At 41.9% G+C, this 11,927-nt stretch overlaps 2 protein-coding genes across 2 annotated transcripts; both read right to left on the bottom strand.

Moving 5' to 3' along the window:
• Positions 1-316: 316 nt before the first annotated feature.
• Positions 317-3,274, bottom strand: LOC119410338 (trophoblast glycoprotein-like). The gene is made up of 2 exons (XM_037677249.1): positions 2,734-3,274; positions 317-1,292 (listed from the first exon to the last, which is right to left on the bottom strand). The coding sequence occupies exons 1-2, from the start codon at positions 2,994-2,996 to the stop codon at positions 317-319; spliced, it is 1,239 nt and encodes a 412-aa protein (XP_037533177.1). The 5' UTR covers positions 2,997-3,274.
• Positions 3,275-3,388: 114 nt separating this feature from the next.
• LOC119410147 (transmembrane protein 222) lies at positions 3,389-10,814 on the bottom strand. Its single transcript, XM_037677055.1, has 6 exons — positions 10,628-10,814; positions 10,371-10,455; positions 7,834-7,865; positions 7,660-7,756; positions 7,445-7,575; positions 3,389-4,023 (listed from the first exon to the last, which is right to left on the bottom strand). The coding sequence occupies exons 1-6, from the start codon at positions 10,744-10,746 to the stop codon at positions 3,936-3,938; spliced, it is 552 nt and encodes a 183-aa protein (XP_037532983.1). The 5' UTR covers positions 10,747-10,814; the 3' UTR covers positions 3,389-3,935.
• Positions 10,815-11,927: the final 1,113 nt, after the last annotated feature.

The following is an 11,927-nucleotide window of genomic DNA, read 5'->3' on the forward strand; positions in this document are numbered from 1 at the left end:
GATGCATACGTTTTAATATACCCACCAAAGTTAGATTGACCTAAAATACTGCCTTAGTAACACATTACATTTTTATTTAGCATTTTTTAAGTCAAAACATTTTAGCTAATTATTTACATTTATCACAATTTCACAAATAGTTTATCAAACGGCCAAAAAAAAACATGCTGGTATAAAAAACACCCACACAAAACCAGTTCACAGATTCTATTCCAGTGCCTTAAAAACACAAAGGCACTTTTAAGGAAAGATTTAAAGGTTGTAATTGCATTCAACTTACAGAATACTGCGGACATACTTATCTCGTATTTTACACTTAACAGTCAGGAGTTAACGTGTGGGGGGGTGTCGTCACCTTTTTTGTTTGTGTTTCTGTGAGTTCCTGAACAATACATGTGTCGGTTGGCAGATGCTGTGACAGATCTAGTCCTCTCCGCCTTTGCGACCTGTTATCTGTTGCAATTCGCCCCAGCCGAGGGTCCGAGTCGATCTCGTACCGGTAGTGGTACCCTTCCAGAATGTCCCGACACGCATCTCTTGTCTCTATGATCCATTTCTTCATGCCATTGCGATTCAGGTAGAGCACAAACAGGAACACCATACCCACAAAGCCGAGCACTAACCCTAGGAAGGCATAGGACGTGTTCAGGGTGAGGTCAGTCACCTCAGAGAGGACTGGAACAACACAACCAATGGCATGGACAGTGAGTCCTTGCAGATAGAAGTCAGTTAATTGTGCTGGTGACGCGCATCTGATGGCATCCACGTCCACTCGGACTCTCGATTCGTTCAGCCAAGTTACAAAATCGCAAATCTCACAAGAGCAGGTGTATGGGTTGTTGCCGAGAAGGATCCTTATATTCCCAAGCCTCTTCAGCTCTTGAAGAGCATCAGACCTGAATGTCCCAAAGGCGTTGTGTGTCAGGTCCAGCATCTCGAGGTGATCCATGCCTGAGAAGGTCCCGCTGTAGATAGCCACCAAAGAGTTGTTAGACAGAAGGAGCTGTTGCAAATTGGGAACGTGGGAGAACATCCCTGGAGGCAGCAGGGCGAGACGATTTCCAGACAGGTCAAGGCGGAGGAGCCCCCAGAGGCCACCCCATCGCAAAGCAGTGGCGAGGTCTGTCAGGGCAGTGAAGTTGTACAGCGAACGGCTCACGTTAAGCTCTTGAAGAGGACTTCCAGGAATGCTGAGAGCCTCTGGATGGATAAGTGCCAGCTGGTTCCCACTGAGGTCCAGGAAGCGCAGGTTGGTGAGGGCAGAGAAGGCATGGGCTGCCAACTCTGTGATCCTGAAGAGACAACCGATACTGTAACATCTGCTCTTAGACATTTCAGACCACTGTCACTGAGAGAAATGCACTGCTTGTACAAGAGTACACTTTGTATTATCATGTCAATGCAATACAGTACAAAACAATACAAATTGTACTCTGGTTGTATAAGTGTACAATTTGCATCGTTATCACAACATTACTGTGTGCATCAACAATATCACAACGAATTGCAATACATAAAAAGGTTATTGTATCCCAAGAACCATACATTCATGCTTTGCATCACTAAAACGTTTTCTGGTAAGTTGTATGGACTTCAATACATTGAAACCCAAGTTGCCTCAAAATCTAGTATCTCATGGGCTGCAAATCTTGGCAACAAATTGCTCATGGCATTTGTGAGAGAATCTTCAAAATGTCTCAAAATGTTTGCAAGGATTCTCAATTTCCTCCCAGGGCACACTTGTGCAGAGGAAATTTGAACATGTTAGAAACATTTGGATTATAAAATTCTCAAAATAGTCACAAAGTCTTTATGTGTCTGAAACTCATCTAATTAAGTTTAGGTACGTTTATAGTTTCCTGATGTCAACCCATGGTGGGTTATGAAATTCCCTTTGGGAGTCTTGCAATAATTTTCATTAATCAAATTAAAACTCTTTGAATGTGTTCAGACTAGTACCTGACTTAATTTTGTTAAATTTTTCTACCTGGATTATTGAGCATGCATCAGGACAAATTAAAACAATTTTCATAGTTGTGTGTTTTTTGCCATAACAGACACAAAAAAGCAGTCATAAATGGATAAAAATGATATAATGGTTAAGGCTGTTCTTGTTGTTTTGTGCATCTTTGTTCTGTTGGCGTACAACATTTATGCTTCACCCAGCAACGGCTGTGGTCACAAGTGTCCCTTACTGTTATTCTCATTTGCTAAAAGTTTGTGAATCATTGGTGGCGTGTGTTGCAAGTGTGCTTTTTGCCAATATGTACAATACGTGAACTCCTGGCAAATTTTGGCCTGAATTTCTTTGGGAGTTCATGCAAACGTTGCTCAGTCTAATACCAGATGAAAATTGGTGTATATTTGCACAATCTTATGTCTCCAAATAACCAACAGCTGTAGCCCAATGAGATGCTACTTTAATCTGCAACTTTGTGCACTCCGAGTCAATACGCAACTAAGTTTTTGTTCAATAAGGCTAGAAAAATGACCATCTTTCTAAATTTCTTATTCACACAATTATGATAAAACAGTGTGTGGGAGCATTGTAATAAGACAAGAATGATGAAAATGTGTTAACATCATCAAAATTGCTCCCAACATGCAGCTGTAACGCATATCAGAAACAGTAGACACATCCACTGACTAAGACATCATTTATTTATTATGTACACATCAACATAATAGTGCATTATATACATAAATGAGAAAAACTACATTAAACATTCTCACCTGTTATTGCTTAAAATGATGTTAGTGACATTCTCTAGCTCTGTAAACGAATCCGTTCCGATCTGGTGAATATTATTCCCGGTAATGAAGACAGTCCTGGCATATCCTGGAATGTTTTGTGGCACTCTGAGCAGAGACTTGGAGATACATTTCACCGTGTGGGTGATTGCAAAACACTCACAGCCAAGAAGACAGCCCAAACACTGGCAAGGTGCGCAAACTAGGAGAACTCCCCAAAACACATAGAATACAAAAATGCCCATGTTTAACCTGAACAACCAACCTAAAAGCCAACGACAGCAAAAAAAAAAAGTGACCTTTTTTGCTCTCAATCAAATTTAATACTGCAAAAAGTGTAAAACACTGCTTGTTCCTGCGTTACAGCCTCTTCATCTGCTCCACTGTGGGGAATAAGGGTTCCCATAAACTGATGGTTGTTCATATCACACAGAATCTGCTGGATAAAAAAAGTATGTGGTTCCCTTAAAGGTACAGAGGACAGAAAGGTTCCACGGCATACACCACAGTAATAATCCTTTTACATGGTTTTAAACCAGCAAACAACAATAAATAATGATAATCTGTCTACACACTTTAAAAACAGTTTATAATTCAATAGTGTTGCACTTCGGTAACACCACAGTTTGAGGTTGTACAAATGGAAAGCATTCCGTTTCTGTCTGGACATAAATACCAATAATACACAGCTTGTCTTTATTTACAAATCAGAGAAAAATGTATTCAGAGCAGGACAATGCAACAATTTCTCACAAGGAGTTCTTCCACCATTATTTATTTGGTCACAGCTCGAGTCTCCTGGACAAATAATTGATGATGGCTCCCAGCATTAGAATTTTTGCAAATGGTTTTGTAGTGATTCATCATAAGTGTCTGGAAATACATTCATGAACAACGCAGCTGCTGTATATGCTTTACTCTGGTGGCATCATATGGAAAGGATGTACTGCAAAAGGAAGGATTTGTGGAGCTTGTTGTGTGCCTTTCTAAATTATGACAGCAAATTAAATAGATAAATTATTTAGAAACAACATCCAGCAGGATGTCAGCCATATTGTTTTTCATTTAGATTACAAAATATACAGGAGTCCTTCGTCTAGTGTTCTTTGCTCTATCAAACGTCCCATCAAATCATTCACGTCCATGACTGTGTAAGTGTAACCAAAGCTGCCTCCTCCTGCTTACTAATGAAGGTTGAGTGTTAGGATGAAGGTGATGAGGACTCCGCAGAGCATGACGAAGGGCAGCCAGGTCTTGAGGAACGCGGCCCAGCTGCAGGGACAGAAAGAGCGTGGTTAGAGGAGTTGAAAAGCATCTGGAAATGGATGGTGTTTGGCAGGTATGTTCTGGGAAACCAACACACACAGCTATCTGACCCACCCCCACTCCACAAGCCCACATTCTGCTGTCCTTTATGCCCAGCCAGAGCAGGGAGCCCCAGCGGAGAAGTGACCTCCAGCTGAAGCGCAGGCGGGTGCACCACTGTCAGTGATGAATTACTCGACTCCCCTTCTGTTTAAACGGCTCCTGTGCTGTGGGAATGTATACACAAACTGTGGCAGCATTGTTCTCTATGTGGGTCAGTGGAGAATAATGAAAAAATAAGTTTGGGCTGGGGGGTGGGGGCGTCTCTGTGCCATATGTCGCTTAACGCAGCTGCTGTGGATACCAGCAGCAGAACATTTTATTTACAGGGGTTTTGAAATAAAGACACAATCTGTGTTTGTGTGTGAATTGTAGTTAAAAAAATAAAAAATCGTTTGAAGAATAAGTTCTTTCTGCGTCACTTGTACTTTCTAAATTCTGTTTTGAATTTTAAAAAGTTATTTGTGAACATTTGCTTTGCCTGAACAAACTTAAAGACGTATGTTGTGACGCATGATCAATAATCCAGGTAGATAAATCTAACAGGTCCTCTGGACGGACTCTTCTTTGTTGAAAGGTCGAGTCTTTTTTCCTGAAGGTTTCTTCAGTGGCAGCACGGTGGTGCAGTTGGTAGAGTTGCTGCTTCTCAGCAAAGAGGTTGCCAAACTGACTCCTGACCAGGAGGCCATTCTGGGTGGAGTTAGCATGTTCTCTCCATGCATGCGTGCGTTTTCTCCTGGTACTGCGATTTCTACTTTATATTTTTTGCTATTTTGGGGTGTAACTGGGACCTTGAGAAGACAATTTCATTCCACCTCATGTATCACGTGATACGAATGACAATAAAGTCACCTTGAACCTTCCTCCCACAGACTGAAAACATGCGTGCGTGTTAGACTGATTGGTAACTCTAAATTGTCTCTAGGTGTGAGTGAGAGAGTGAATGGTTGTTTGTCTCATTTGTCTCTATGTGTCCCTGTGATGGACTGGAGACCTGTCCAGCATGTACCCTGCCTCTCGCACAGTGACTGCTGGATATGGCCACCAGTGACCCCTGCAACCTGAAAAGGAAGAAGCGGGTAAAAAGATAATGGATGGATGGACGTCTTCAGTCTGAGTCTTATAAGCAGCATCTTAAGTGGATCAACCAGTTTGGTGGTGACAGCCAAAACCAGCTGTTCACATGCAAAAGGACCATCAGTCTATCAATGGATCATTAGCACACTGATGGCTGTTTACTATTCACAGGAGGCTGAGTGATACTAGCAATCACAGCATTGTAAGAGGGGGGCAGTTGAACCCGGAGGCCTCCACCCCTGTTTAATGATGGACGATTTCTTTTCAGGGCAGCACGGTGGCGCAACTGGTAGAGCTGCTGCCTCTCAGCGAGCAGGTTCTTGGTTCAAACCCCGGTCCAGGGGCCTCTCTGGGTGGAGTTTGCATGTTCTCTCCGTGCATGCTTGGGTTTTCTCCGGATTCTCCGGTTTCCTCCCACAGACCAAAAACATGCATGTTAGGCTGATTGGTAACTCTAAATTGTCCCTAGGTGTGAATGAGAAAGTGAATGTTTGTTTGTCTCTATGTGGCCCTGTGATGGACTTGCGACCCGTCCAGGGTGTCCCCCGCCCCTCGCACAGTGATTGCTGGACATGGGCACCGGCGACCCCCGTGACCCAAAATGGAATAAGCGGGTAAAGAAAATGGATGGATGGATGGATTTATTTTCACAAAGATGGCCTCCTTTACTCCTCTCTCAAACCATCGTTCCTCTCTGTCCAGGATGTGAACAACTTCATCCTTGAAAGAGTGACCGCTGGCCTGGAGATGAGTGTAGACCGCAGAGTCCTGGCCTGATGATGTTGATCTTCTGTGCTGGGCCATCCTTTTGGCCAGTGGCTGTTTAGTTTCCCCGATGTAAGACTGATCACAGCCCTCCTGACACTGAACAGCATACACAATATTGCTCTGTTTGTGCCGAGGGACTGGATCTTTGGGATGAACCAGTCTTTGCCGTAATGTATTTGGTGTTTAAAAACCACTGGGACGTTATGTTTAGAAAATAAACGTCTCAGTTTCTCTGAAACTCCTGCAACATACGGAATGACCACTGGTCTGGGGTCTTTCTACAGAACAACTGTGTCAACTCTTGAAACTGTGCCTGCAGTCAACCTACTTCACATATGGGGAGCAATATTATAGGCAGAAACATGGGTGTGCTATGGGGTCTCCAGTTTCTCCTATTGTTGCCAACCTGTACATGGAGGAGGTAGAAAAGAGAGCCTTGACGTCCTTTTCAGGGACACCACCAAGTCATTGGTTCAGGTATGTTGACTACACCTGGGTTAAAATTAAATCTCAGGAAGTCCAACATTTTACTGACCACATCAACTCTGTGGATAAATATATCAAGTTCACACGAGAAGATGTAAAAAATGGCAGGTTGGCTTTCTTGGACTATGAAGTCTCAGTTTCTGAGTCTTTGCAAACTGAGGTGTACTGCAAACCCACCCATACAGACCAGTATTTGCAGTTTGACTCCCATCACCCTCTGGATCACAAGTTAGGAGTCATCAGGACTCTGTACCACAGAGCAGACAGGGTCCCCACTAGCTCAGGAGCCAGGCAGAAGGAGAAATCCCACACAAGACAGGCCATTTTACATCACGGTCATGTTTACATCACAGTCACACAACATTTTATGGTTATTTGGTCTGCAGCTAGATGCAGCAGTATCAAACTGTAGCAATTTTAAAGCAGCCTGTTGCACTTCCTGCAGAGATATTGAATAATTTATGCTGAAAAATATTATATAAAAAACATGAACCACTGTGAATTTTTAAGCTTGGATTTGTAAACACAGCAGCAATCTGCTTTGACCTTGACTCTGCTTTAACTAGCAGTTAGCTCGCCAATCCACGAGAAAAACACAGAAAAACACTTATCAGAACTACGACCTGAGGACAGCAACTGTTGTAAGTAAAATATTGACCTCATTTCTAAACCAAAAAGAGACTTCATCAGTTCAACAGGTCAGAACCTCATATCATGTGATGCAGCAAAGTTTTTTTTTTTTTTTACTAAGTATGAAGTCTGGACTGCAGAAATACAAAATAACACTCAGAATCAGCAGGAAAAAAGACAACTCAAACCAAAAATCCAAACTATTGTGCTTCAAATTCATACATCGGATGAGGCAGTTGGACTTATTGGCAAAAAAAACTTGAGTTCCTCCAAACTTGAACATCCAGAAAACATTTCTGAATGATTTTTGAGTTTTTCATTACAAACTACTCTTACAGTGCTGGCATAATGAATGCATAATACTCACCTTACATGTTTCCCGTTAATGAAAGACAGCACACACAGGTTCACCATGTTCCAGGAGGTTCTGTTGTCGTACCGCATCAGGTTTAAGGCCATGGCCACATGGGAATGGCAGTTATCAAAGCACAGATTGTGCTTTAATTAAAGAAGGAAAATACATCTATTAGATGAAGCAACATACCATATGTTAATAGTAAAAACGCTTAAATTGAGTCATACCGGCCTGCATTTATATTCCTCAGATGCATCATGCACTGCTTGGTCCCATGTGATGGCACCGTTACCACAGACTTTGTCCACATCCAGCTTCCAAAACCTGCAAAAACAATTGATCAGTCGGTTTCAACAACTACCTCATAGAAAAGTTAAAAAAAATGTAATTGTAATTCTTACTTTGTAGGTCGACCAAAGCCCATATTGTCCTCCTAGAAAAAAAGGCATATTTCAAAAGTCAGTAACTTCTGAACCATCCAGTAGAAACTAAGATGTCATTTTCATGAAACTTGTGAAGGACAATTCTTCAAAGGAAGAAGAGAAAAGTCCAGAATGTAGGACGCAGGGAAGCAACTTTAAATGTTGGGACAATGACAGGCAAAGGTAGAAAGATGGCTGGCATGATGCAGAGAAGGAAGGTAGATGTTTTATCTGCGCAAGAGACCAAGGGCAGCAAAGCTCGCAGCATTGGAGCAAGGTTTAAACTGTTTTATGGTGTGGTAGTAATGACTCTGGTGGAGTCAAACCTCTGAGGGTGACTGCTCTAAGCACTGATCCACAGCTACTGCCCTGTTGTATGCTTGTGATCATCTGGAGCTAAAAGTCCTATATGCATGAAGAGGTAAAGTGATGTGATAGATCCTTAAAAGAATTGCCGTGTTACCCTTAGTTAACTTGCCATGGCGGGGCGCTCATCTCGTCCATGACTTTTGTTGACCAGGGGTAGGGGAGTGGGGGGAAGGAGACACAAATCTGAGTTGTGTGTTGTTTGTACCGACAGATGCATCTAGCTTAGTGCTACGCCAGTGTCGGTGCGGACGAGTGGGGGTGGAGAGTTTGGTTTGGTAGGCGGGGCGCCCCGCTTGTATATGGTAGGGGAAACACTGAATTGTGCTTTTAAAGCATCCGAAGTGACGATTGTAGATAAGTAGAAAGCTCTTCTGGATATCTGAAATGTTCATTCTAACTTGAAGAAATTCAAATATGAGTATTATTTATTTATTAACCTTTATTTAACCAGGCTAATCCCATTGAGATCACAGATCTCTTTTGCAAGGTAGACCTGTGTCTGAACGCAGACAAACATGCATGTTTCTGGTCTGTGGGAGGAAACTGGAGTACCCAGAGAAAACCCACGCAAGCACGAGAAGAACATGCAAACTCCACACAGAAAGACCCCAGATCCAACCGGGGATTGAACCCAGGACCTTCTTGCTGTGAGGCAACAGTGCTAACCACTGAGCCGTCGTGCTGCCAGTATCTACATGTTTAGCCTGAATAAATGTCAAAACTATTTCATTCTGTGGTTAAAACCACCACTTTTTATACATTTTAAATAATTTTAGGCATCTTAGTACAGGTATATCTAAAAGAATTGAACATTGTGAACAAGTTCAATGCATTTTGTCAATCACTTCAGAAAGTGAAACTCATATATACGATTCAATACACACTGAGTGAAATATTTCAAGCCTTTATTTCTTGTAATTGTGATGATCATGGCTTACAGATGATGAAAACCTAAAACTCAAGTTTCTCAGAAAATTAGAATAAGGACAAAGTTCCATCTTGGAAACTCATGCACACTAGGCATTGTGCACAGACGAATCCTAGACGTGAGCTACAAATGTCTCATTCCTCAAGTCGAGCCACTCCTGAACCAGAGACATCAGAAGCGTCTTACCTGCTGAGGAGACAAAGAACTGGACTGTTGCTCAGTGGTCCAATGTCCTCTTATCAGATGAAAGTAAACTTTCATGTCATTTAGAAATCAAGGTCCCAGAATCCACGTTGCTTCCAGTGTGAAGTTTCCAGTCAGTGATTTGGTGCCGTGTCCTCTGCTGGTGTTGGTCCACTGTTTTCTGATGTCCGCAGACCAGGCGAGACATTTGTAGCTCGTGTCTAAGATTAGTCTGTGCATAGCGATTTGATACGTAGATTGTATGAATGGATAGATACTTTATTCGTCCCAGAGGGAAATTTGAGGCACTCAGTTCTAATTATACAGAAAAAACTCACATATGAAATAATCAAAAAAGAAGCTGAATACACAAATTTGGAAAAAGACAAATTAATACGTGCATACACAAGGTGGGAGTACTACATTCATGATTAATCTGTATATATGTATACAATCTAAGCATACGTACACATATACGTGTATATACATATGTACATGTATACGTACTCATACATACTGCAAGTGTCCGAGGTGCTGCAGATTTACAAGGCTCTATTTTTACTGTGCGGGGAGGACTTGAACAGTCTGATGGCCTGAGGGACAAAGGACTTCCTGAATCTGTCCATGGAGCAGGACTGGGACAGCAGTTACTACTGAAGGAGCTCCTCTGCTTCATGATGGCACTGTGCAGAGGATGGTCAGCATTGTCCATGATGGATAGCAGCTTACTGAGGGCCCTTTTCTCTGCCACCGATGTATGGGACTCCAGCTCCGTTCCCAACACAGAACCAGCTTTCATGTGCATGTGTGTCCAATATGGAACTTTATCCATATTCTAATTTTCTGAGACACAAATAGGTTTTCATCATCCGTAACCCATAATCATCAAAATTACAAGAAATAAAGGCTTGAAGGATGTTAACTTTTTTTTTTTTTTTTTTTACTTGGAGGGATGCTAATATTGAGATCTAAACCGTGCACTGTGGTTTTTAATTATTGGTCACAAAATAAGTTACACGTTTGGTGCACAACTCACCGAGACAAAGTAGGAACCTGCAAAATCCCGTATGACTCCGGTGGAGGTGCAGATGCCCATGTGACCAATGAAGGGGAGCACCCACCTGCAGGATGGAGGGCAGCACGAGCTCATTTACCTTCATTTATACAACAGGACACATCAGCTGCTAAGCATTTCAAGCAAAGGTGTGTGTGTGGGGGGGGAACTAGAAAAATAAAATAGCAGAAGCAATAAGACGCGCTAACACGAGCAGGAATATTGGACAAGCTTCTTACGATAAAATGGGAATAGGGGTCCAGACGATGCAGTGCGGGTAGCGGCTGCTTTTTCTCTCGTTTTTGAGGAAATCTCCGTGGTAAGTCATCATTATGTCGCTGTTCTCCAACTCCGCCATCACAGCCTCAGTCACGTGTGGAGCTGTCAGTGACGTACAGCGTGGAGGCGGAAGCACGCAGTCCGACAAAATATCCGGGTCCCTGAACGCATCACCACCGGGTTCATGTTTCAAACACATTTTTTTTAACATAAAATATATAAAGTAGATTTTATTATATATATATATATATATATTATATGTGTGTGTGTGTGATAATACACATGGGTATATATTTATTTTGCTTTTTTATATGTATAAGGGAATAGATTTATATATTTTATTATTAACCTTATACTTTTCAAAATTTTATCTAATCTTCTTGGTAGATGTATGTTTAGTTTTATAGTTTATATTAAATGATTTTATTTATTCTGCATTAGATTTTAGATATGTTTTTTTCCTTCTTTTTAATAAAACCTAACCTCAGCCCTTGGATAGGCCTATGTATGTGTGTTTTATGTACTGTCCCCGTTTAAATACATTTTAATAAATAAATGAGATATATCTTTTTTTATATAACCTGCACCTACCAAACAGCATGTAATACTAAACTAGAACATGCCATTTAACAAAAACACTAATGAACAGAAAGAAGTTGGGAAAGTAAAAAAAATATACTTGACATTTTAAAGTTAAACATTTAAGCTGTTCAGAAAACCTGTGCAGCATTTGTCCCTATGAAAGGCCTCATGCTGCCCTCCAGCTGCTTGGTTGGGATCTGATCACCCTGGTTCAGCTTTCACTGGAAACTGGACCTTATCCCAGGAGTCAATGGAGTCCTCTCTGGACAAGTTGAGAGTCCAGCACAGGCCCACATAAAGATGACAAAACCACGCACACACACTCACACCCAGTCCAATTTAGAATCCCCAATTAACCCAACGTGCATGCTTTTTAAACTGTGGGAGAAAACCCACGCATGCATGGGAAGAAGTGTTTTTTCTTTTCTGTGAGGCAAGAGCTCTAACCACTGCACTACCACACAGTCTGCCCATTAATCAACTTTCCCTAACATTTTATCCCCAGTCAGCAATAATGCCAGCACTACTCCTTTATACCCTCATTTCTACAGTATATGGGGCATCAGCTCCCCTAACTCCTGACACCCACATCTGTTGTGTAGCAGTCAGCAAAAAGCACGGAGAGGAGCAGACACTGATGAACGAGCGGACCCAGCGTCGGCAACGGTACATCTTCCT

Source organism: Nematolebias whitei, chromosome 5 (assembly GCF_014905685.2).
Source record: "Nematolebias whitei isolate Nwh7 chromosome 5, NemWhi1, whole genome shotgun sequence".
NCBI classification, from domain to species: Eukaryota; Metazoa; Chordata; class Actinopteri; order Cyprinodontiformes; family Rivulidae; genus Nematolebias; species Nematolebias whitei.

What these genes read in the sequence shown, in the direction of transcription:
- LOC119410338 (XM_037677249.1), bottom strand. Translation starts at nt 2,996, where the DNA reads ATGGGCATTTTTGTATTCTATGTGTTTTGGGGAGTTCTCCTAGTTTGC. An exon ending in ATCATTTTAAGCAATAACAG is followed by an intron (nt 1,293 to 2,733) that starts GTGAGAATGTTT and finishes TTGTCTCTTCAG; the next exon opens with GATCACAGAGTTGGCAGCCC.
- LOC119410147 (XM_037677055.1), bottom strand. Translation starts at nt 10,746, where the DNA reads ATGGCGGAGTTGGAGAACAGCGACATAATGATGACTTACCACGGAGAT. An exon ending in CAGGTTCCTACTTTGTCTCG is followed by an intron (nt 7,866 to 10,370) that starts GTGAGTTGTGCA and finishes CTTTTTTTCTAG; the next exon opens with GAGGACAATATGGGCTTTGG. An exon ending in GGCTTTGGTCGACCTACAAA is followed by an intron (nt 7,757 to 7,833) that starts GTAAGAATTACA and finishes TTGTTTTTGCAG; the next exon opens with GTTTTGGAAGCTGGATGTGG.